The sequence below is a fragment of the Dermacentor andersoni genome, chromosome 7, assembly GCF_023375885.2.
Source record: "Dermacentor andersoni chromosome 7, qqDerAnde1_hic_scaffold, whole genome shotgun sequence".
Lineage (NCBI taxonomy): Eukaryota > Metazoa > Arthropoda > Arachnida > Ixodida > Ixodidae > Dermacentor > Dermacentor andersoni.
In genome coordinates this window covers 159746805-159771824 of record NC_092820.1, presented here as the reverse complement: position 1 = coordinate 159771824, position 25020 = coordinate 159746805, and the positions used below count along the sequence as shown (strand labels likewise).

At 49.4% G+C, this 25020-nt stretch overlaps 1 protein-coding gene across 1 annotated transcript in view; it reads left to right on the top strand.

Moving 5' to 3' along the window:
- Positions 1-25020, top strand: part of LOC126533546 (B-cell lymphoma/leukemia 11A-like) — a 557606-nt gene that overhangs the window by 255728 nt on the left and 276858 nt on the right. The window contains exon 2 of the mRNA XM_072289374.1: positions 2567-2626. Within this exon, the coding sequence (XP_072145475.1) occupies positions 2567-2626 (60 nt within the window). The remainder of the gene's footprint in view (positions 1-2566; positions 2627-25020) is intronic.

Here is a 25020-nt window from a genome sequence, read left to right as displayed (position 1 = left end):
GACGCATGGAGGCGTCCTTGGGCGACAAAGGCTCGCGCTCGCTGCGTGCCCTAATCCTGTGCACAATATTCACGTCTATACTACATACGCTGCATACGCACGTGTCTCGTGAATCTTACCGCACGCAGCGCGGCTTTGCTGTACGTGAATGACGCGCCGACGTATTGTCGTGGTTATAACTATAAATGTACGCCGCAGTCTTCGGGCACCCGCCCTGAGCCCCAGAGTAGGTCCGATGAATGCGTTACACACGTACACGCGCATATATATATATATATATATATCCGATATTCAGTAACAGTGACTATGCCTTGTTTAGTCAGCGACGTTACTAACTTTACTTCTATACCAACTGCAGTTATGCGAAGCAGTGAATGCTGCGACAACTGGGTATAGTATAACTGCAATTTAACAACCGTTCTTTTTTGCATTTCCCCCTAGAAGTGCGGGGTCCCCGAAGAAATTAAGAGAAAGATAAATAAGTAAGTACAACCGCAGGAAGCATTCAGACACGTGTTCGAGGTAAAGAAGCTGTGCGTCCCGAAGCGAGGCGTACGACCTTCCCATATTTCTGAATATATATACGGCCTTTCGATGTTCACGTGTCTCTCTGTGTAATCCAAGAACGGGAGCTTTTTGAAAGGAAACGGCGTGCTAAGTTTTTGGGAGTGCCACCTCGGCTTGCACGTGGGTTCTGCGGTGCATTTTGCTGCAGAGGGGAGAGGCCTTCGGCTCTTAACGGGCAGTCCTCCCGACGTGGAAGACACTTGATCCTTCTTTGGTCGCGGGACGCGCCCCCTGGTCAGCCGCGATCAATGGAGCGGGCGTCGTTGCCCAACCCACATCGCCTGGGTTTGTCGGCTTGTCCTTGAGGATTTCTAAACGCCGAGACGTTTTTATTATTTTATTTTTATTATTGTTGGCAAGGGAAGTAAAGTCAAGGGAAGTACACCCACGCTATACTTAAACTCTTGCGGTGAATGTTTCCTTCTCGCTTGTCATTCTGAAATCGCGTCCAGGTGCTGGAAGAAAACCATTCAGATGTACGGCGTAGTACACTGTTACATAGAGCACTCGCTTGGTATTCGTGGTTGATTGTAAAAGCTTATTTGTGTGTGTGTGTGTGTGTGTGTGTGTGTGTGTGTGTGTGTGTGTGTGTGTGTGTGTGTGTGTGTGTGTGTGTGTGTGTGTGTGTGTGTGTGTGTGTGTGTGTGTGTGTGTGTGTGTGTGTGTGTGTGTGTGTGTGTGTGTGTGTGTGCCTCGACGAAAATTTTGTTTCATTCCGTTAATAATTAAGTGATTTGACGTATACAGTGTAGCCTAGCTTGGAAGGCAGTACTCGCTTAGTGTACTAGTGGATTGGAACAGCATTTGTTTGCGTGAGGGTTTGGGGTCAGGGGCTCTAATAGAGGAATGTGTGTGTGGGAGGGGGGGGGGGGGGTAGCATAGCAATAATTTCATTTCATACCAGCACCGATAACATCCGAGATTCGCCGTGTGAAGGCTTGCAGGCAAGTTGTGTGCACAATGATGTCCTTTCAGCACCTGATATCAGTCAGTGCTTTTCATGCAATTCCTTACGAAGTGCCGTACTTCTGTTACATTCTTTTTTTTAGAATCTGGGTATTAACGACTCATGCGGTGCTTTTTACAGTAGACTTGCACAGAAATGTCATTCCTACAACAGGGTGCCGGAACACACTACCCTTACTGGCTTGGTCCTCATGCTGCATTTATCCGTGATGACATCGAAAAATAAAAAAGAAAGAAAAGGAGAGAAAACCCTATGCATCACAATTTAGTCTCGGGAAATTCCCGAAATTTTATTGCAGGCCATCGGAACTTGAGTTATACCCGTATTCCAGTCCACCATGTCATTGAATGTTCTTACGGCACTTAATCGGCGATCATCAAAGGTTGTCCGAGCTACAGCGGGAGCATGAAATGTTGTCATAGGGCGTGCGTGTATTGGAACCTACGCTTAGCGCTTCAGAAAACAACCTCCAAGATTGGTGGTGCGCGCAAGGATAGCGCGCGCTGCCCAATCTCGGAGGCAATGCTCATAGCAAATCAGTTCCGCGGAATTGCGCAAGGTGGAGGGCCCCTCGAGGCTCCAAAAGCTTTGCGCTGGTTCCTTCGTTCAAGTGTCAGTGTATAGCTTCGTCGGTTTCTTCGCGCTACTCTGTGGTGCATGACAATTTTCCGTTTCATGTAAGGGTGGTGGTGCATAAAACAGGCGGCTATGACGTGTTTCGGGCTCTGCAATCGCTTCTGGCACATACCTGTCGCAAAAGCATCGCCTTCGAGATTTGTTTCTATTATTACGAGGGAGCAGTCGATGGGCGCTGGATTAGGACACCACCTATGTATCATACAGCACTATCGGTATAGTTCACTTTTATTTTGGAAAGACAGCGTTACGCATCATATTTATTTGAAGTACGCATGTAATTAAGGCGTCTAGAAAACTTGGGAGGCTCAGTCGCGTGTCTTTGCATTATTTCTTTTCCTCTGCAAGGTTTTCTTGTGTTTTAACAGTTTCGTTTCTTTTATCTTTCCTCTGCAGACGATGACGACGCCTTTGTATCCAAGGATGCCGTCCTCAAAGCGTCGCCGACGCGCGAGGGTGAGTCTTGAATCGATCCCTCCGCGCGCCCAAGTAGTCCGAGCTAGGCCTAAGTTCACACGGCAGTCGCGTAAGCCACTGCAGATAAGAGCAGCGATTATGCACTGATGATGACGCCGTAGTTAAAATCCGTAAAGTTAATAAGTGGGCTGCCTGTGTGTTGCTGCATATATCGGCTGTTTGCGTGAGCTCTATCGAAGAACCAACTGACACAAAAAAAAGAGAGAGAAAAGGGAGAAAGAGAGAGAGAACTGTAGAACATTTGTTTGACAAATGTCGTTCTTATTCGAGTTTTCTTTATTTTTGCTCTTCTGTGTTCTTGGGGACGAGGTTGGGACCGAATTTGTTTATTTTTTTCGTTTATTGCTGTGTTTCGGGTTTCTGCAAATCAACGGGCTTAAACTGTGAGTGAGTAACGTGAATTGCTGACCGCTGCGATGAGTGACGAGGCGAATTTATCCTATTGTCAGGAATATATTTCCAAGTCTCACAGTTTGTTCAATTGCGGCCGCGCAGAATGTCGCTGTTGTCACATGCATGCCATCAGAGCGCAGCAACTAAAACGCGCACGAACGCACGCAGAACGCTGGGTGGAAATACATTGATTGATATGCCTAATTTATTTTAATGTACCCGATATTCAAGAAAAAGGGGGAGAGGGAGGAGGGTTGCGATATAGATCCGCTTTGAAGCCTTTGCTCTATAGTGGTTCTGCGTGCAAAACAAAACAAAAGAAAATATATTAACAAGCAGTGAACGACCGTTCGCATCGCCGCGCACAAGAGTATCTGTCGAACTTCGTTATAACAAGCTCGCATCAAGTGCGAAAATACAATCACTTTAGACGATGTTCGTTATAAGCATATATTCATTGGATGACGATATTGGTGAGAACCAGTTTACATCGGCTTCGTTATATCCAATAATTCGTTATATCGGCGCTCGTTACAACGAGGTTCGATATATTGCTATAATCGTAACACAGAGCGCGCGCGCGTTTAATTTCATTGCGCTGATCAACATAAAACACAGCCAACGGGAATGTGCAACTGCGTGTTTCATATGTTAACGGTGAAGTTATTGGTGGTTGCATAGCTGCTATCACTACAAATTTTTTTACACCTTTCTCTACCATGGTCAGACATTTGAGTTAATTGCTAAAATCAAACAGAAAGAAAACGAGAAACATACTACTTCGCGCACAGTCTACTGAAGTAAACGCTCTTGTAACGTGCACACATCTGCACGATGATCCTACAGTTCTTTTGACGCTGGGTTTGACCGTCACCGCTTTCTTAAGCGCATTCCAACGTTGTCGGAGGGTACAGCGATTTTCCCCCGGTGTGTCGCTCGACGGTTTAGCTTTCTTTTTCTTCCACTATGCTGCCCCTTGGCCATACCGGCATGCCGTTCTTATCTGTGTGTTTCCATGTGTCTTTATGCCTATCTAATTTTCTTTCCGCCCATACTTAGAGAAAGAGGAGGTCGCGGGGTCGCTGGACATCTGACCGCTTGGCCGGGCAGTCTTCCCCCCCCCCCGCATCCCCCCACCTCACCCACCCGGAGTGACCCTCTAAGTGCAAACTGCTCCTCGTGCGGGGCATTTTCTTGCAGACGCTTTTTTTTTTTTTTTTTTTTTTTACGTGACCTCTGGGAGACGGCATTCGTGCGCGCTTTATGTTGCCGTTGTTGTCGGCTCGTCTCGGCCAGCGACTAGAGACTGGATCGTGAGAAACGCAAGAGTTGTAAGCGGTATATACGCGTCACATTTATTGACGAGTGCATTTTACGCTAAGTCGCGGCGTTGGGCGAAAACTGAGCTCGATCGTTCGTGCGCTGAAACTTTTGGAGGAGCGCTTAACGACGGGACGAGAAAGGCAGCACATGGACGCATACTCACGAGAAGTTTTGTTTGAAGGAGCATATACCACGAAAGAAGATGCGGCAGCAGATAAAAATAAGTTCACTGCGATAACGAATAGACCACGTAACAACCAGAGTGCATAGCCAGGTCTCTCGATTAGATGATCTTACTGTCCAGCTAATTTCGCTCTTTGTCGATTAATCTGAGCGAGGGGAGTCCCTAGCTCTTCTGAATAGCGTATGATTCGACAATTTCGCGCGTTGTTTGGTGTCTGTGTCCTCCGAGGATTTAACACCTGCCGAAGAAAGAAAGCACAAAATCCCTATAAAGAAAGGCGTCAGACAGGGAGATACGATATCTCCAATGCTATTCACAGCATGTTTACAGGAGGTATTCAGAGGCCTGGAGTGGGAAGAATTGGGGATAAAAGTTGATGGAGAATACCTTAGCAACTTGCGATTCGCTGATGATATTGCCTTGCTTAGTAACTCAGGAGACCAATTGCAATGCATGCTCACTGACCTGGAGAGGCAAAGCAGAAGGGTGGGTCTGAAAATTAATCTGCAGAAAACTAAAGTACTGTTTAACAGTCTCGGAAGAGAACAACAGTTTACCATAGGTAGCGAAACACTGGAAGTGGTAAGGGAATACATCTACTTAGGGCAGGTAGTGACCACGGATCCGGATCATGAGACTGAAATAACCAGAAGAATAAGAATGGGTTGGGGTGCGTTTGGCAGGCATTCTCAAATCATGAACAGTAGGTTGCCACTATCCCTCAAAAGGAAAGTGTACAACAGCTGTGTGTTACCAGTACTCACATATGGGGCAGAAACCTGGAGGCTTACGAAAAGGGTTCTGCTGAAATTGAGAACGACGCAACGAGCTATGGAAAGAAGAATGATGGGTGTAACGTTAAGGGATAAGAAAAGAGCAGATTGGGTGAGGCAACAAACGCGGGTAAACGACATCTTAGTTGAAATCAAGAAAAAGAAATGGGCATGGGCCGGACATGTAATGAGGAGGGAAGATAACCGATGGTCACTAAGAGCTACGGACTGGATTCCAAGAGAAGGGAAGCGTAGCAGGGGGCGGCAGAAAGTTAGGTGGGCAGATGACATTAAGACGTTTGCAGGGACAACATGGCCACAATTAGTACATGACCGGGGTAGTTGGAGAAGTATGGGAGAGGCCTTTGCCCTGCAGTGGGCGTAACTAGGCTGATGATGATGATGATGATGAAAGCCGGAGAAAAACAAAATGACTTGCCAAGACTAGGATTTGATTACGAGGCACGCCCGTCGTAAGGGATTCCGGATTAATTTTGATCAGCTGGGGTTCTCGAACGTGCACCTCATGCACGGTACGCGGACGTTTTTTGCATTTCACCCTCCACTTAGAAATGCGGCCGCCGAGTCCGGGATTCGACCCCGCGACCTCGGGCTTAGTAGCGCAGCGGTGCAGCCGTGCACTACGCTACTACGGTGCATGGGTGAAAGCCGGAGTACAACCGCACTCACGCGCCCGTGTTCTGAATCTCCTGTCCCATTTGTATAGCATAAGTGTATGCTTAAGCTGCTGTGTCATCACACATGAGGAAAAAAAAACCAAGTACGTTTACAATTCCGCTAAATAGCATGACATTCCAGAATGGAGTCAGTGTGGCAACACACCACACGATGATGCATCTCTGTGTTTATGCAAAGAAAAGACAAACAGTATCTTTTTCTTTCTCCCACTTTTTTTTTTTTTTTTTGCCACGGGACACATGAGATGCTTACTTTGTCTATGCACATGAACATACTCCCTTTGGCATCTACCAGTGGCATTTAAACGATACAAAGGATTGATGTTTTTGTTATTTTCGCGTTCGTAGCATACCAGCCAGTAATAGGAACCGGCTTGGAAAGCCATTACTGTCCTTATGAGGTGCATTCTGGTCTCTGGAAGGTAAAGGAGCACGTTTGATGCCCAAAAAAATTGAAAGATCCCTGACTGCTTCTCACGCTTCCCGGCAACTGTAGCTTATTATGTAACCGTAATAAATGTACACTGGGAATCTCTGGCGGCGAACGCTATGCACGAAGGCGAGCTTTCTGGTAGAAACGCGGCCTTTTGCGTGGGCTGATCTCGGCGGCCTTGCACAGCCGCGCCAAAAAAAAAATTGTTTCGGACTTTTAATATTTAAGTCTGAGAAGATTTAACATAAAAGACGTGCGCTATCGGTGCTTTGTTTCGTGACATTTGTTTGTGGGCTGTCCTTCTCAACATTCCGAGGAATAACTTTGTCAAGAACGCAAGACAAGGTATGAGAAACTTTAGTGACAGAATGTTGTGGCGATATAGCCCGCATATACCGCGTGTCATATAGCAAGGCGTGGCATATACATAAATATATACGGCAATTTTCGCTCACGGACAACTCCGCCGACACCGGACTTTCTGCGACACCTGGGGCCCTTAACGCTGTCGCGTTAATATAACGGCGTTATTCATCGCTGCAAGTTAAATAAATTGTAGGGTTTTACGTGCGACAACGACGATCTTGTTACGAAGCACGCCCGTAGTGGGGGACTTCGGGTTAACTTTAACCACCAGGGTTTCATCCAACGTACATCCAACTCCGAGTACACGAGCGTTCTTGCATTCCACGCCCCATCAGATTGGAATCCGCGACATCGTTATCAGCCGCGGAACTCGATATAGGCAATCAGCTATACCGCGGTGGGTGTAAACGCTATCCCTAAACTCAGCGTCGCTTCTTGCGGCAACCCTGAAAGGCCACACGCACACGAGACGGACATGCATGGACGCACAAAGCGGCACTACCAATTTACAATCTAAGACTGGTACAGCGCAACGTACAAAGGAAGAAACAAGCCGAGGCGGGCAGATAAGGGAACGGAGCGCTGTGTTGCTTTATCTGGCGGGATCGGCTTGTTGCTTCATTTGTACGTTGCGCTGTACCAGTTTCAGAATGCAATACCAACTCGCCCAGTCCTCAACCCTAGTGAACCAATTTACAAAGTACTCGCCACGCCAAATTGTCGTAGGAAATGTCTCTCCCTCGAGGCACCCTTATCTTTGTTATCACCCTTTTTGGTATGATTTGTTTTGATGTCAACGTATCTCTATTATTATTTTTTAATATTTCGTTATTTCATTTAGTTATGTGTTTATTCGTTCTTCTCCAGCACAACAGCGAGAAATGGTATAGCCGGGGCGTACGTCCTATCTCAATCTACCCACAACAACCAATTCACAAACGAACCGAGTCTTTATTTGTTGAAATTTTTTTTTAATTGTTACAAACTTCCTATTAAGTGCGGGGGGGAAACATGTGTCCCATGTTTCTTTTTTTCATTTTTTTTTTTTGAAGGTTATGCTAGACAGATATGAAGCTGGCGATGGCGGCTAGCGTGCGCAGCTCAACGGGGGGTGGGGTGGGGGGAACCGGGTCAGAGGACCACGTGGCATCACCTGCCCGTATATAAACGGCCGCGAAGCCTTCGGGTGGTCACTACGGACACAGAAAAAAAAAAAAGAAAAAAAAGAAAAAGAAGGTAGAACAAATCTGGACACTACCGAGAATTGACCCACGCATATCCCTCCCTTTCCCTCTCTCTTTACCCCCTCCTTCTCTGCACACACGCCATTCCGCAATGAGAGCAAACGTGCGGTCCACGGCGCGAGCTACAGGCATGTTAGGCGCGAGGAGCCGTGCTCAGTGGGCGCGGCGGCGGTGTGTTTAGAAAGTGCGGCCATCGGGAGGGCCTCACATTTCATCCCGCCCTTCCTCCTCCCCCGTCACTCGTGCTCAGTTCTGTGTGCGCCACCTGGACTCGCAAATTTCGCCGTGACGGTTCGCGGGAAGCGCGAAGATTCAAGAAAGGAAGAAAGAAAGGAAAGAGCAAGGAGGAGAAGTCTATGCCGCGTCCATGATAAGGCTCACCTGGGAGGCACAGCCGCTCGCTGCCCGCTGTGTGACGTACGGGAACGTACGGTCAGTGTACGCGATGGACGTTCGCGATGTCTGCCGAGAACCGCGTCCGGCATGCGACCTCGCTGGCGAGCGTGTGTGTGTGTGTGCGCGCGGCCTTTCCGTTTACTGTATATACTATCTAGCGCCTCTACAGCTCCTGCAGCGAGTTGTTGTTGTTGTTAGAAAACTTTATTTAAACAGAGGTGTTCGGGCCATGTAGGCCCCTGCGAGTCGCTTCCGAAAAATGCGCGAGAGATGAGAAAGAACATTAAACGAACAAGAAAGGAAAACAAATTATAGTCGCAGCCAACAGGTACCGCGCACATATCGCAGCTGCAGCTGTAGGGGGTCCGAAAATTTGGTTATGGGAATTCATCTTGCGTTTTATTTTTTTAACCTAGGTAGGACATTAGGTAGTACAAGAGCAAGAGCTTGGTGGCACAACCCACCGCCCCGTTCCAAAGGAGACGTTCATAACATGTGTTGTGTAACTAGCTGCTTATGATTTTGTGTACTCAGTAAAGCGGAAATTTGTTGATGACGTTTCGGCTTGCCAGTTTCATAAATAACTAAGCGAATGCTTAGTTCCTAATGCAAACAAAAGTAATTCGAGGTTGACTGCCAAGAAGGCCAACAGTCGTCTAAAGCAAGGAAACATGTGGCCGAATCGAAATATACATCAAAGTTTTAGACTGACCCCTGTGCGATAGATTGCGGCAATGCTGATCAGGAGGTCGTGGGTTCGATCCCGGCCACGACGGCGGCATTACGACGGGGGCGGAAGCCAGACACGCTCATGTACCCCGTATTGGGATGCACGTTAAAGAAGAAAAAAAAAACTACATATGGTCTAAATTAATCGGGAATCTCCTAGCTACTACGGCGTGCTTCATAATTTTACCGTGAGTGTTGGAACGTAAAACCGCAGAATATAATTTCAATGTTTAGACTGGAGATAAACCTACAAAAAGAACTCTAAAAAAGGAGACAGCACGCAGCCGATTGGATTTGAACTTTCGTTACTCGTGCATTTGGCGCGCGTCCGGTCCCGTCCTATAAAATAATGGTTGTTCTCTCTCCCTCTATGCTATATGTATGCGCATGTGGGGCATAGCCGTGACAGCGTTAAGTTCCCGATCTGAAGTCTCGTTTCAGTTCTGGCAAGGCCGGCTACGAAGGTCGCCTGCGCACGAGAAAATATAGTGACGCATTATTGTGCGCTTTAATGCAAGCTATGTTCTGTTTTTCGAAGGCTCGCACGCGCAAAGTGTTCAAATGCAGCTGTAATATGTGCTGCCTATAGCTTTTTCTTGTCCACGCGAGGTGCCGCCAAGTCGCGGAGACGTCTTCGAGATGCGTTTTAAAAAGCGGGAGACAAAACCGTAGAAGAGACAACCTTCGACGTAGTGTCGCCACATTGAGTCGACGAAAGAGAGTTGGGAAGAGAGCTGCGAAAAAGAGAGATAGAAAAAAAAAAGGAAACGAAACGAAAAGACAATGAAAGAGCTAGGGTGGCCTAATCTAGCGTACTAAATGGAGCGAGCGAAGAGAAAGCCGACCGCTCGTTGTGAGCCGTCGACGAACGGATGAAATACGCGCGGACAGCGGCTGGCCTGGCCTCCGTCTCCGGCTGGACTAAAGTGAAAAGGCCTTGGGGCCGGACAGCGAGCCCCGCCGCCGGGCTGGCCCGTCCTGTTCGCAGCCACCGTAGTTGCGTGCAGTGTCCCCGAAGCATGGAGACCACGCAGGCGCGTTGTCACGCGGCAGTGACATCGTTTGTAGAACTGTGCGCGTTATAAGTTGGCGTATTGTTGGACTCCTGGTGCTGCTTGTTACTGTTTGTGACCTTTGATCCGAGTTCCCACAGCCTTGAGCTTTCGGGCCTCCTTCTGTTTATTTATCCGTACGTTGTATTTTGCTATGAATTTAATACACTATACATTCTGATTCTGATTCGTTACGCATACCCATGTTGCGTACACTAATTAGAGCAGCGCTAGAACACGGCCAATGTGTGGACATTGCAAGTCCAATGTACTACCGACATCTGCCCAGTGTAGGACCACCGTAGTTTACAGAATGTAGCGTTATAGATCAAACACACTACTGGGTTAGCTTTAATAAGCACATCATGTACAGCACAGGAAAGTAGCAAGTGAGAACAGAATGCGAGCGCCGCGGCATGAGTGCATTATTGGTAGACCGATCCGCGACAAATGTCTGCCCTACGCTGCCGAGTTCGAGGCTCTCGCAAACTTATTGGATGGCCATTATTTGTTCTACGCGTGACCAACATTGCTCAGGAGTGCAGATTTTATTGCGCGGATTGTGAACGTTGCTCATTGCTGGTTTGTCGTAGGGCCTGTCCCACGTATGATCACCGTTGTCTAACGTTGGGCCAATATAGTCGACGCAACTCAGGTTGTCGCAAGCCTCAGAGTCAAGGAACGAACGTCTCTTTGCTCTCTCTCTTCCGTCTATTATCGTCATTTCACGTATGGAGCAGCTAACTGACCTACGCCTAGCAGACATCCCTGCCTTTCTTCCCCCCCCCCACCCACACACACACACACGCACACACGCACACACGCACACACACACACAGTCCAGTCGCCTGCCCTGCTCGGAGAAAAATTGGATGAGGGATTAAAAGAAAGAAGGCGAAGGCAAAAAAAAAAAAAAAAGAAAGCGAGTTCGCGCACGCAGTAGCAGACACGGGGCGTCGCAAGCAGACCGCACACAATTCCCGCAATGTGAGATTGCCATAACGGGGGGACTACATCGCGACGCGGAGAAATCGCACGCACGGCGACGACGACGCGCCCTTCCCGATCCCCAGGCTCACACGGCGCTGCACGGAACTCGCCGGGCCGAGTTTATATAACGAGCGTGGCCCGCTGAGGCCGGCCGAGAGAACTCGTGGGCCTCTGGCGTCACGACGGCCACAAGTGGATTTGGGGCCGCGTGCTCCGAGTAAGCAGAGACGACGTGGTCCGCTCTGTGTGGCCAAGGGCTTCTTCGAAGGCACGAAGAAAGGAACAAAGAAAGAAAACGCGAGACGGCCAAATAAAGTGGCTTTGAGGAAGAGCGCGTACATGGAAGGACGAAGAAGAAGAGGCTGAACGAAAACGAAAGAATTGAAGCGGGCGAAGTGTTGAGAGAGCCGCGGTCTCCGGTTGACTCGGCCGTAGCGGAGCCCGCTTGGCTTCCAGGAAACCGAGCTCGGTTGCCTCGAGGGAGTGGTGTGTGTGTGTGTGTGTGTGTGTGACGTGGGATAGGGGGGGGAGGGGGAGGTAACGGTCGTGTCCGTCTCGCAAACGCCACATGGGCGCGCGTGAGTCCCATAAACTGCGACGATGCGTCACTTTACGGAGACTGGATGGCGCCGGCCTATCCGTGTATACCTACCAGTCTGCTTGCCCGTGCAGAGAAAAGAAGAAAATAAACAGAGCTGGACATATTGCGTATGTGCGAAGGTTCTATATTTCTTTTTTTCTGACGCTGCAGAGATAAGTGCTGTAGGATGGGTGAAGATTTCTGACCTTTACTAGCTCAGTACTAGAAGAGAAACCTGGGGCGAGTTGGTGGATAATTCATGTTTCGGAAATTAACGGCGCTAAACAGACAACGACGAAGGAAAAAAAGAACACAACACATCGCCAGTGTTGTGTTCTTATCCTCCGTGCTTGTCTGTTTTGCGCTGGTAAATTTCGAAAGATGAAACACTATATATATCTATAGCTCAGGGTACAACGTTTTAACGGCGTAGGAATGAGGCTCATTCTGGCGTGCCATCAGAAAAAGAACGGTGTGCCTCGTCAAGACGCTTTGTCCTGGCATCGAAGAGAGGCTGACGATGCAGGCGCCTTGAAGGCAGGGTTTTTGACAAGGAAACCAAGAAAGAAGCGTAGCCAGGTGGACATCGTCCTCAGAAGGGACACTTGAACCAAGCTGGGACGCCTCTCTGCTGTAACGTACGTACAGTCAACAGCAAAAGCTTGCGGGATGCGGTTTCCCCTTCAAATGTGAGTTCCTCCACTGTTAAGGCATGTCACTTCGTATTTAATGAATCACATTGCAGGTGGTGAAGGCTACTGCATGCTGGAACATTTAATTCGAGGCTGTGGGACCACGCTTCGCGAGAATTCAGCTTCTTGGCAGACCTTGCGTCCCGTAAACTTTGGTGGTTGACTGTACCTTGCAATCCGCGCGTTGACTCAAAGGCTCTCTGCTGGTCGCGGAGACGTTAGCATTCGCTTGCACTGGTCGGCAAATCCACTGCAACCGGATTGGACGACAGCAAATTGATTACGGGCACATTTAGTTTGTGCACCAGGCCCGCTTTCGGTATACAGGCGTCGAGAGAAACAAGTGCGCGTGGACGTGGTCACTCACTTCTTTGTTTGTTTTTGAAGTCTTTGTTGGTTTAGTGGCGTTTGTACCGTAGTTTCGTAGCATCGCATATTATTTGTTTCGCCCAAACTTTGCGATGTTTGCAGTGACGCAGCCTGAGCGTCGATACAGCGATACACACACCTCACATCATCGAACTCGGCGGATGCTGTGAGGTATGGGACCGAGCGTCACACGAAAAACGAGAAAAAAAATTGTCCGAAAGGGCTTCACCGGCGTCGCGCTTTCAGGAGAGCTTATAGTAGTGGACACGTCCAATATCCGCCTTGTAGTCAAATTCCGCCAAGAGTTCCTGTTCGAAGCGGTAACCTGAACTAACATGAGAGGGCACGGAAAGCATGATGCCAACCGGCTGGACAGCCGAGAAATGTCCAGGGGCGCGCTTTTATAGCGGTTCGCGTCCGGCGTGACCAATGACATAGCTGCGCGTCATAGCAAGCAGGTCGTCGCTGTCCAGCAGCCGCGTACACTTTCTCATCGCTCGCCGGTAATAGATGGTGTTCAAAACACCGACCTGACGTGTTTCCGGCTGCGAAAAAATTGCTTCCGCCGCATTCAACCAGCAAAAGCATCGCCTTTAAGGCCCGCATCTAAAATCCAGAGGGCGCCACTCTATGGTAACGTGGATTTGGACACCGCCATATAGCCCAGCGGCCACCACAGGCTCGTCCCCCGCCCCGCTCCTTCGCCCCCCGAACAGTTCAGAGGACGAACTCTCTCCGGTCATTTGGCACGCGACCAAAGAACAGGCAGAGAAAGAAAGCCCGGCCCTGGCGAGCGTCCGGAGCGAACCTCACCTCGCCGGCCCGCGACTTGGATCGTCGCCCTGCTCGACCTGCGGCTGGGCGGTGGTGCGAAGCACGGTGGGTGGGTTTTGGGGGTTGCGGCGGCGTGGTCGGGCGTCGGCAGCGCGTGGACCCTATTCAGGTCGAAGGCGCCGAGTCACGTCGACGACGCACAACAACCGAGTTGTTGTTGTCTCGAAAAGTGTGCCCCCCCCCCCCCCCCGCCCCCCCTTGAGCGACGACTCTGCGAGCGACCCTATACATTTGGCGACGAGCTGGCTCGGGTCCATCCTCCGCATACGCCTCGACCAGCTAGCCGGGAGGTCCGGAGAAAAAAAAAAATAAGGCGGGGGGGATGTTCCTGGCCACGGGGTCCCAAACATAGCGGCACCATGGTTCCGTGCATAGATGAAATTGGGCGCAGGAGCATGCGGCTATAGTCGTTTACAGACTGCCGTTGTGCAGAAAGGAATCTACGCAGGGTCTATACTGTTTATACACTTGAATTGCAGTGGTTCAAGTAACGTTCATTTCTGAATTGCCTTTTGGGACAGCCAACCATTAGGAAGCCTGTTTTGCCTCTGTTTTGTCATTAATAAACAACGACAAAAAATTCGACAAGAGCGATGACAGCAGGGACAAGAAGAACCTTAGGCCGAATTCACAAGACTTTTCATTTGTAAGTGCTGCTAGCGATAGGCTCACATCTGCTGTGAGAAACAATTTCTGTCACAACTGCGCGCGCGCGCGCGCGCGTGTGTGTGTGTGTGTGTGTGTGTGTGTGTGTGTGTGTGTGTGTGTGTGTGTGTGTGTGTGTGTGTGTGTGTGTGTGTGTGTGTGTGTGTGTGTGTGTGTGTGTGTGTGTGTGTGTGTGTGTGTGTGTGTGTGTGTGTGTGTGTGTGTGTGTGTGTGTGTGTGTGTGTGTGTGTGTGTGTGTGAATATAGAGGCGTAATTTTTAAAGGTTTTCACTGGTAAGGGCTGTTTTAAGTTGGCCTGCCGCCTTCGTTAACACCGTCTCCGACATCGCGATCGATTGGTCGCATCTGCTCTACCGAGTACCGTTTCTCATTGACCGGGCACCTTCGGTAACAATTCACGAATGCTCGGCGTCTCTGCTCACCAACAGAAAGCGCAAGAACACTTTTATTTTTTTGTAAACACGCGTCCGTGACTTGTACAGCCGAATCGTCGCGTCGTGCCTACCCCGCGCGCGGGCCGCCCTTACCGGCGCTGCACGCATCTTTGCGAGCCGATGCTGTAAGGGGGAAAGGCCGCACACACCGGGCCGGGCGGCGACAAGCGTGTCGTCGTCGTCGCGCTGGCTTTAGCGGTGACCGTGGGTCCGTTGGGCTGGCGCTCGGCGAGCGAGGGGGCCGGCGAAAGGGGGAGCGGCTATTTCGGCCTCGTCTCCGGTCGTGTGACGAACTTAGCCCTCGTGTCCTCGGTCGCCTGTCCGCCACCCGGGGTCGCCGCGCGGGGACCGGAGGTGTGCGCGGCGTTGAGCGTATACCTCCGAGGGACCCCCCCTCCCCCACGATAGGGAGGACGCTGTCCCAGGTATACAGCTTTGCAGAAGGGTTGAAATCCTGGCCAGTTGGTACATAGTTGAAGGAAAAAGAAAAAAAACCAGTCACAAAAAACAAAAGACAAGAAGAGAGGTTCACACCACAAGTCGTTGTGGCGTGAGCCTCTGTTCTTGTCTTTTGTTTTTTGTGACTGGTTTTTTTTTTCCTTTAAGTATACAGCTAGCTCACTGCTGGGACGCGGCGAAGCGTTGTACGCTAGCCTACGTCGTCACACGCTCGTGGTCAACTGATTGATTAGTGGGTTTAGTTATTGAAGTTATTATTCTACTGTCGACGACGGGAAAATAAAGTGCGTCGCGAGTGCAGCTCATGCACTTGATGGGATCCCGTGGTAAAGCGTTGCTCGAAAGTGGACGCAGTCACCTCAACGTGGTCAGTTCGTTGATTTATTGGTTTAGTTATTGCGGTATTGTAAACAAAATATTGTGGTGACAAGTGAAACAACGTACGCCGTCAACCCCAACGTGGTCATGACTTATGACTGGTGGATATGTTTACTTATGGTATTGAAATCGTCGGCGAAAATGTTTAAACCCGACCAGATCACTGCCAGAACCCCGTAGGGGAGAGAGAGAGAGAGAGAGAGAGAGTATATGGAGGTTAACCAAGGACACGCTCGGTTGGCTACCCCACACTTGGTGAAGGGGAAAGGAGAAGAACAGACAAGGAGAGAAAAGAAAAATAATAGTCTGTCATTCAGTGTCAGTCGCAGAGGGATCTCCACGGTCACAAGCGTTCATACAATCCAGTATCCTTCATGAAGTGCAGAAGGAGTAATTGCCGTAAATACGCATGTTATTAGAAAGGCGTAGCCTCCCGGCGTCTTTAACCTAAATTGTTGAAATTCAGGGTGACCTTTCGACGTGCCAATTGTATTTTTAATGCTACACCTGGAATGGAGTTTGTGTATTGCGATGAAGTCTGACAGATAAATCAAAGGGGCAGTGTCTGAATTTCTTGGGTATGTTTCTCGTTGCGTCTGCCTGGTATAGGGCAAAAGGTGCACTTTACCGTTAATGCTGCGGATGTTGCGAATCTGTGTGTACAAACAAACAAACAAACAAACAAACAAACAAACAAACAAACAAACAATCACCCAAACATATTACCCAAACAAATTTGACAAAAAGAACAACCCAACGACCTGACTTCCCGGCAGTGGCTGATTATCCGCGTCGGTCGCTACCACAACGTTTTTTTTTCTTTTCTTTTCACTGTCCAGTGCGCCACTTTCCGGCTAGGCTAACAATATCTCGAGTGAGCGATAATGCAGTAGTGCGTGTAGTGCGCGAAATGTTGCCGGAATGCCCAGCCGAACGAGGCGCATCGTCTGGCGCCGCAGGCATAAATTCAGCGCCACCTGTCGGGAACAGAGCGAAACGCTGCTCGTTGGTGATTCCGCCAGGCTGCCCGTGTTAATAGGGTGCGCACTCGTTAATATAATGAAAAAGGAAAAGTAACGAAAACAGAAAATGGCTTTGGGTAGCGGCAGCTTCATTAGCCAATCGGTCGTGAAGTCCGCGCCGTAATTAGCACGTCCGTTCCCTCTAGGTTTACCCCGTATACCGTTACGACGTGCCAGCCAATACAGACCGGCTTCTGTAGGAGCGATGAGCAGTTGCTACCATGCACCAGATGGGGCTGCAGATGCTGCGCCTGAATATGTATGCGCGACACAAGCTGTACGTTTTTTTACAGCCGCCGCTGTATACACTTGCTAGCCAGGAAAACGAATGAACATATGCTAGCCAAGTGAGGAAGAGGAGGAGGAGGAAGCGAAAATGGGTGGAAAGACAACTGAATTTCCTCTCGGCCTAGGCGGACAAGGCGTACGCAGAGGATCCAAGAGCCGTTTCGATATAAAATCCGGAAAAAATTGCGGCCATTTATGGGTCTTTAAAGTGCATTTAAACATAAATGCGAGCGTTTATGCCTAGCACCCCCATTTGGATGCCACCTCCGAGTAGGCTGCGGGTTCGAATTCCGCAGAGCCACACCGTCATCACGTACTAAGCAGCAGAGCACCAAGCACCGAAGCCAGACTATGCCTTTTTCTTTTTTTCGAAAGGGAATTTTAGAAGTAACGTCACCCAGTGGCGTTTCGTACTCGAAAGCCCAAACCATTTTGTAGGTATATTTCGTTCTTTCGTGCTGCCCTTGCGTTATTTTCTACACCTGGACGATATATAGCTTCCCCCATCTGTTGGTCGCCCGTTTCTAAAACTCTCCAATATAGGCTGCATTATATTCAGTCGTTGCCATGACAGCGTGACGATAGTTTGCTGCACTTTATGTAGCGCGACGTGTATGGACGGTCACAGTAACAGCCTAAAAAGAACTCGTGTATACCAGCTACCCTCGTAAAGCAACTTGTTTATCTCCACGGCGTAAGAGAACAAGCACTCGGACGGCATATCATTTCGCACCTAGGCGCGAGAATAGTCGCGTGACGACGTGCCAGTAATAGAGGAACAGGAAATGCAAAGCAACAACGAAAAAACGTAAGCGACAGGATGGATGAGCACACAAAACTGGGTGGCAGCAGTACGTGGCGGCGGCTCTGTGTAACAGTGGCGATTAGCGAAAGCGACGGTGCGCGCAAAGCGGTCGCTTATGCGTTCGCCGCCTCCCTCCCCCCTCCCTCTTACCCCCTTCCGTTGTCCCTTTGCTCATTAGCAGAGGTCACCTGCGGCCGACCCTATTTACAGACCACTAATTGGAGTATAACCAGCGCACCCTCCCGCCAGCACCTGCGCGAGCAGGGACCCACCGCTGAGTCACGCTCGGACGGCCACCGTCCGCCATATTGCTTTGTTTTTTGTTGCTTTGTTGTCTCTTCTTTCTTGTGTGATGTCGCCGCGCGACGGTCACGCGATGTTCCGCGCCATCTATCGTGGTCCCTGTCCCCGCGTCTCTCTTGTTCTAACTTTTCTTTTCATTTTGTTTTGCTTTTGCTATTTCTGCGTAGTAGCTTTGCGGGTTTGTGCGCTGGAAGCTGCAGACCGCGAGCGCCTCAAGTGCTGCGTAGCGGATTACACCCGCTCTCTGGAGGAGAGCACTGAACACTCTCTCTTGTCTCCCAATTGTTACCGTAATGGAGGTCTCTGAGCTGTATTACACGCGTCCGATGGTCCTCGCTGCTTTCCTGTGCATCGCTCTGTTGTTGAGCCTAATAACTTCCTTCTATTTTTTTTCTACCGTGCTATTGTTGATGTCGTTGTGGTCGTGATCGCAGCTAGCCGCCGTCGTTGTCGTCTGCTACACGCGTTGTCATTTGTCGTCTGCTCGCAAACACCGGGTGCCCCCCCCCCCCCCCCCCTGTCAGTGATGGGCTGCGGCGCTGGCGCAGTACGTTACCGAGCGCGTGCTACGTCTGCTGCATGCACCAAGATGGCGTCGCCTTGTCGGATGACATCGTTACAGCAAACTAGTACACTGCAACAGCGTCGTGTTGAAAAAGGGTGCATGTACTGTATTAGCGATTCAAAATTTGAGAACGTGTGTGGGAGTGGTCATCATGGGGATGACAATGCGATTGATTCGTAAACAAATTCAACGTGTTTCCAAGAATTTGCAAATGTTAAATGTAGACTCACGCAGTAGGGGTTTGTGTGCTATGTAACAGAGACGTTATTTTTTATTTTTGAATTTCGAGGAGTTACTATAAAATATATGCTCAAAGGAATAATAATTTAGAGAAGCAATAACCAGGCTACTATGCCGCCTGAAAAGTGACCGATTGGAAGCATTCATTCATTCATTCATTCATTCATTCATTCATTCATTCATTCATTCATTCATTCATTCATTCATTCATTCATTCATTCATTCATTCACGCTCCTACTATCATCCAAAGGCACTGCATGACAGCAACACCACTGCATAAATGCCCTTCGTCGCACCAAGAGAACGCGCAACGTAATAATATAAAGGGCGTGTCACGGTGCATTCAACATCAGAAAAGAAATTATTCGGGACATAAAATTAACAGCGCATGCATGCCTACCTTCGTTGAATATTGTGTTCCCTTGGGCTGATTGGTACATGGCTTATTCTAAAACAAACACGCACAAAAAAGAAAAGAGAAACACAGGCATTATTGCGTACAGTTTACACAATGTGAATATCAGATACATATTTAAATCTGTTACGCTCCGTTATCGTTCATATAAGGAGAGATTTCTTAAACGTATCGGTTCTTGCGAAGTATACGGTGTGCACACAGCGCATCATCGTCACTTCTCATCTTGGCCTCTGCCTGAATTAGAGCGGCGAAGCTTCTTCGACGGCTACAGTAATTGGTCGATTCGAGAGGCTTGAGGTCCTAAAGCAACGCTGGGACTTCGAGAGACATTTCGGCAGCGGAGCTCTCCGGATTAATCTGTTCACCACGTGTTTTTTGTTTACCGCGCAGACACAGCGCGGTAAACATACACAAGCGGTTTTTCTCTTTTTTTTTTTTTTTGCATTTCGGCATCGTCGAATGCCACAGCCGCCGTCAGGAATCGCACCCGCTACCTCGCTTGCTCAGCAGCAGAATGCCGTATAGCCACTGCAGCAAATGGACGGCGACAGCGTCCCGTCGACCGATATCAGTGTGGTCTAACGGGAGGCATGCAGATGTGTCGCAGAAGGAGAAGCGCCACATAGCCGGTATAATACGTAGCCGACGTCGCACGATGCGGGCATGACAAGGTGCACTTGCGACACTCTCCTCTAATGAGCCGAGTCTCCGGTCGCCGAGCCGTGACGATGAAATGGCTAAGAGAGTCGCCTTGACCCGACACGGACGCTGCGCGTCCTTGTCGCCAAGCGAAGCACGGGGCCCTCTTGCGTCGCTGTCCCGAAAGCGATAGCGGCATTTTTTTTTTTTTAAGGCAAACTGTTCGTTTTAACATGGGTCGCGAATTAGGAATACGGTGTGCGGTCGTGGTTCTTCATGATGTTCTTGGTTTGATGTCATTGTCTTTTTGTTGACTACCTGTTGACGACAATGTCGCCTTGATTTCTTCGCATATACTGTGCGCGACATGTTGGCAATTAGTTAATTGACGCCCTCATTAGGTGGCGAGTGCGCGTCACTCTAGCGACAATATAACACGTAACACTAGAGAACAACAGACGGCGCGAAGTGATAGGTATATGTATTTGTTTGCATAGAGAGAGCGAGAGAGAGAGAGAGAGAGAGAGACAAAATATGCCCCTCCAGCCCACATGTTTGAATCTGTGGAACGAAGGTTTCGCGGAGCGGATAAATAAATGCCATGCAACTAATTATATTCTGCACAGCGTTCGGCACCATATAGCGATTACTTGCCTGTCAGTGCAAAACGGCAGGACGCGGTGACCCCGTTTATATGGCACTGTATCCGTGGTCGGCGCGCTGACTATAGAGCGGGCCAATCCCCGAGATAGCGCAGCAGTAAACTGCACTTTACTCGGCGAAAGACCAGCCAAGCAGATGCCCCAAACTCCGAACCCTAGGAATAAGCATAGAAAGGTTTGCTGCCCTTCAATGGAATTGTGCTCTTGGTGACGTATCCTTGTTGCATTGAGGATGTTTAGCTACCACTTGTTTTCGCGCTGAGTAATTGCGTAGAAAACAAGGCCACCGGCCACTACAGCTGTAAGAGTAGTAAAGATGGTAGTGCTGTCCTGCGTATAAGCTATCCGGCAGGACAGCAGAACCCAGCCACGGTCAGGATGACCCGGGTGGGTTGGCGAAGGAAGCTCCTCACTAAAAAAGAAAAAAAAAAAGAAACAAATGATAAATGAAAGGCAGGGACTGAACCTGGTTGACTAAGCTGCACTGGGGTAAAGTGGGGAAAGGATTAACGTAAGGAGAGAAGGTAAACCATTGGCCGGCACGTATTGTAGCATATTGCAGATCGCTTGTCGCAGACGGCCGCTCATTCCGGTTGATTTTAGCAATAGCATAATCGCTCCTGCGGCATTACGCAGCTGTGATGTGTGAGGCTGTTCTCTTAAGGCACTGTAAAACAAACGAAAAAGAAGCGTATTTCGTCTAACTGATTTTGCGCGGTCGGAAGGGCAAGGCTGTCATCTTCCGAACACAAATGGCGCGCGGATCGAACAGGGGAATGGCTCGCGCATTATTTAGCTCCTTTCTCGTTCTGTTTCGTGTAGTAACATTTATTGGAGACTGAATCTCTGTACATATTTCGGAGCTTGAGCCTAGTCGGTGTGAAGCTGAATACTCACAGGAAGAGTTTAAATTACGTTCAAGTGAGCGGCGTCTGAGCATTGGAAAACGTAATAATAATAAAGCATATTAATGTCGTCGATACATGTTGCTGTCATGTTCTGCGGGTCTTACATTGACGAATTCGTAGAACAGGAACATGTTCGACTTTTGAAATGAATCACTGAGAAGATGCCAAATAAGGCAGGAACATTGCGAACATTTTGCAAGGTGCGCGAAATTAGCGATAGACAAGGCAAGCACACGCAGCTTTCTTCGCCGAAGTATAGTTTAATTTTGACGCTTCTTTAGGGTCATCGTAGTGACGCTAGATTACAGTTTGTGTCGTCGTACGGTAACGTTTCAAGACGAACACTTATTTTTGTCCTCGCGCTCAATATGGAGTTTATTTCGTTTACTATACTGGCGCGGCCGCTCCAGTTGCGGTAGACGGTAAAGAAGGGGCCCTTTGTTGGGGAGGGGGGGGGGGGGGAGGTCGAGGCTTAGGAGGGGCGAGTTCATTTTCGAGAGCCAAACGCTTTTACTTTTGACGTTCGCTTTTCTTTCGAGAGACAATTAAATTGCCTGGTCCGCTATACAACTCACGACCAGTGGCGACACAGCACGGTCGGCCGGCGCACTAAGCGATGCAACGACGCGGCCCAGGCAACAGGCGGCGGCGTCCTCCGCTAATTTCAGCCAACGGTCAGGCCTAATGACCCGTTCATCACGGCACGAAGCAGCAGACCGCTGCACGCGATCGCTGCCGACACAGAGAGAGAGAGAGAGAGAGAATGGGTAAGAGGGAACAGTCCAAAAGAATGGACAGACAGTGATACGGGACGGGGGACAGAGAGAACGGCTGGGTGGAGGGGCAGTGGGTGGATGTTTGGTTTAGCGCGGAAAGGAAAGGCGTTCGGCGAGGCACGTATGACGCGGGGCACCGGAGCGGACGTTCGACCGGCTCGTCGCAGACCTCCGGTCAGCCGAAACGTCCACCGGCCTCGGCAGATGCGTCGCTCCACCGTCAATGTCCGGCGCGACACGCTCGGTCGCCTCGCGGACAGCGGCGATGGTTTGGTCGTGCTAATGGGCTTCTGTCGGTTCCGTTTTGTTCTTTCTCGCGTGCATCCGACCACGTACGGATGCCGGGTGCAAGACCCGGAGTTAGTTGTGATGGTGGTGGAGGGGTTGGGGGTGTTAGAGGCGACGGCAGGGGTGACGGAAGTCATTCCTGTCCCCAAAAGGTGGTGATGAGTTCGTGCCCCGCTAGCCCTCCCCCCTCCCCCGCAATTTCTGTCTGTTTGCTTGTGGCTTTCGAAGCTGAATACACCCCGCCCATACGGAGAGTCGCTTTGGGGCGCGTGCAGGGCAAGTGTTGCCGCCGCTGCGTCGTCGGAACCTGCCGGACTCTTGCTATGGCAGCTGTTGCTTGGTAATGGCCGCTCGGGATTGAACCGCTCGTGCGGAACTGTCGTCTCTTTTAGCGTCTGTCGTTCTTCGTCTTTTTTTCTTTTTTCAATCGCCGCTGTCCCTTTCTGTATACATGAAGGGGGAATTGAGTAAGCGTTCCCCTTATGTAAACACTGTGTATATGCTTTTGCAGCGTTCATGTTGGCAGAGGAAGATGCTAGTAAATAGTTCTTGGCCGTTTTGAGGTCGTGGTAAACGCATTAGCGGGGTTCGTACCTTCGCTGACGCGGTTTTCCCGTTTTTTGTTTGCTAATCGTTATTTTTTTTTGTTTCAAACTGCGGTAACTGCCGATTTGCCACTGATAAATACCGCGGGACACCTTCGATACCTTTTTGCTGTTCTCCAATCTGCAGTTCGTTTCGGGATGTCTGTCTATATCTTGGTGCGATCTGAGTACCACTTTGGTAGGAAATATCGTGCTGTGTCAGCATTCTTTCCTGTCCGTGACATCGTTCTACCGTCACGTTGGCTAATTGGCTGACTACGGCGTTCTGCTACTGAATACGAGGTCGCGGATTCGATTCACGGCAGCGGCAGCCGCATTCTGATTGGGGCTGACTGAAAAAAAAAAAAGTAAAATGAATAATAAAAAATAAAACAAACATCTGCTTTACCGTGCTTTCGTTGCACGTTAAAGAACCCCAGGTGGTCGAAATTAATTCGGAGAGCATTCTCACTACGGCCTCCATAATAATCTACTGTTGCTGTTTTTAGGATGATGTAGGGAGCTCACTGTGGAGAATCGCAGTACGAGATAACTTGAACACCGGACGATGAGACAGCCAGAGATCGCGCTGTGACTTCCAACTGATATTTGTGGAAGAAACACGAAAATAAGTTGTCTTGCGAAAACAAAGCATTTGTCTGCCTTTCCTAGCGTTCCTTTACCTCGCGCTTCGATTATGTATAGTAATATAACATACCGTTCCATACATACCCAGTCCGCTAAGCCTCTGGATTAAAGCGATGCTGTAAAAGAGAAACGCAATTTCATTTTCTACTGATAAGATTTTCTCTAAAAACTATATTTTCATTAACTTCGAAACTATAGGCCTTGTTATTAGCAGATTAAAATAAAAGTCAAATTTAAGTACCTTTATTTAAATTTCGTGCCGAAACCGCAGCGTCGGTGCACGTACAGTGTGACGTCACGGATTTCAGAGTAATATTTCATATTCGGGTCGCGTGTTGACTCAGTAAAAGGTCTTGAAGCTTGCTACGTTCACTCATTGGCTATGTTAGAATACAAAGTGGCCCATCATTAAGGATTAAAAAGAAAGGACTAGGCCTGAGTAGATCTCTATCAAAATCTGTGACGTCACGGCGTTCTGGTGCGATAACTTCAAGGCGGCGTCGCCACCTGCTTTTCGATTTTGCATCTCATATCACTTACCAAGCCTATCTTTACGTTAAAAGCGCTTTGCTTTTTGTATCGCAGAAGCCTATTAACTAATACAGCTGACTTTGCATTTCTCATATTAGTTCCCTTAAAGGCGTGTCCAAGTTAATTGCGGCGCAGGCTGTAATAATACCCATCGTTCCTTTAAGTGAGCCGGCAGCCGCGTGAACCGCAACGTTTATCGACGATAGGAAGCGACATATGTTAAGGTAGTGGTGTGACGTGGAAGGTCACGTGACAAGACGCTCAGTCACGTTGGGTGACTCAGCCCTTCTACATATATTTCCCATGTTCGCCGATCCGCCATACTCTCAGGCCCCGTAGACACCATAGCTCCAGATACCGCTCGACAATTTGTTTTCTTTTTCTTTTGTTTTTCTTGTGTAAGAAATTCTACGCGCCGGGGCATCTGCGGAGTCCATTGTCCTCAGTCGCGGACATCGCTCGGCTGTCACCAACGACGCGTTTGTCGCCTGACTACGCCGGCGACCGCTTCGATCTCCGGTGTCGCCGCGAACGTCTGGTCACTCGACTCCCTTCGACCGGGGACAGACGGGCGCTTGCGGAGACAAAGCAAAAGAAAACGGCGACGGGCGGCCCGCAGTGCAGTGTTCAAAGTCGAACCTTAGGGAACCGCGCGTTCGCTCGTCGGCTTCGCACAGGCGTGCGTGCCCCCCGTGAATCAGT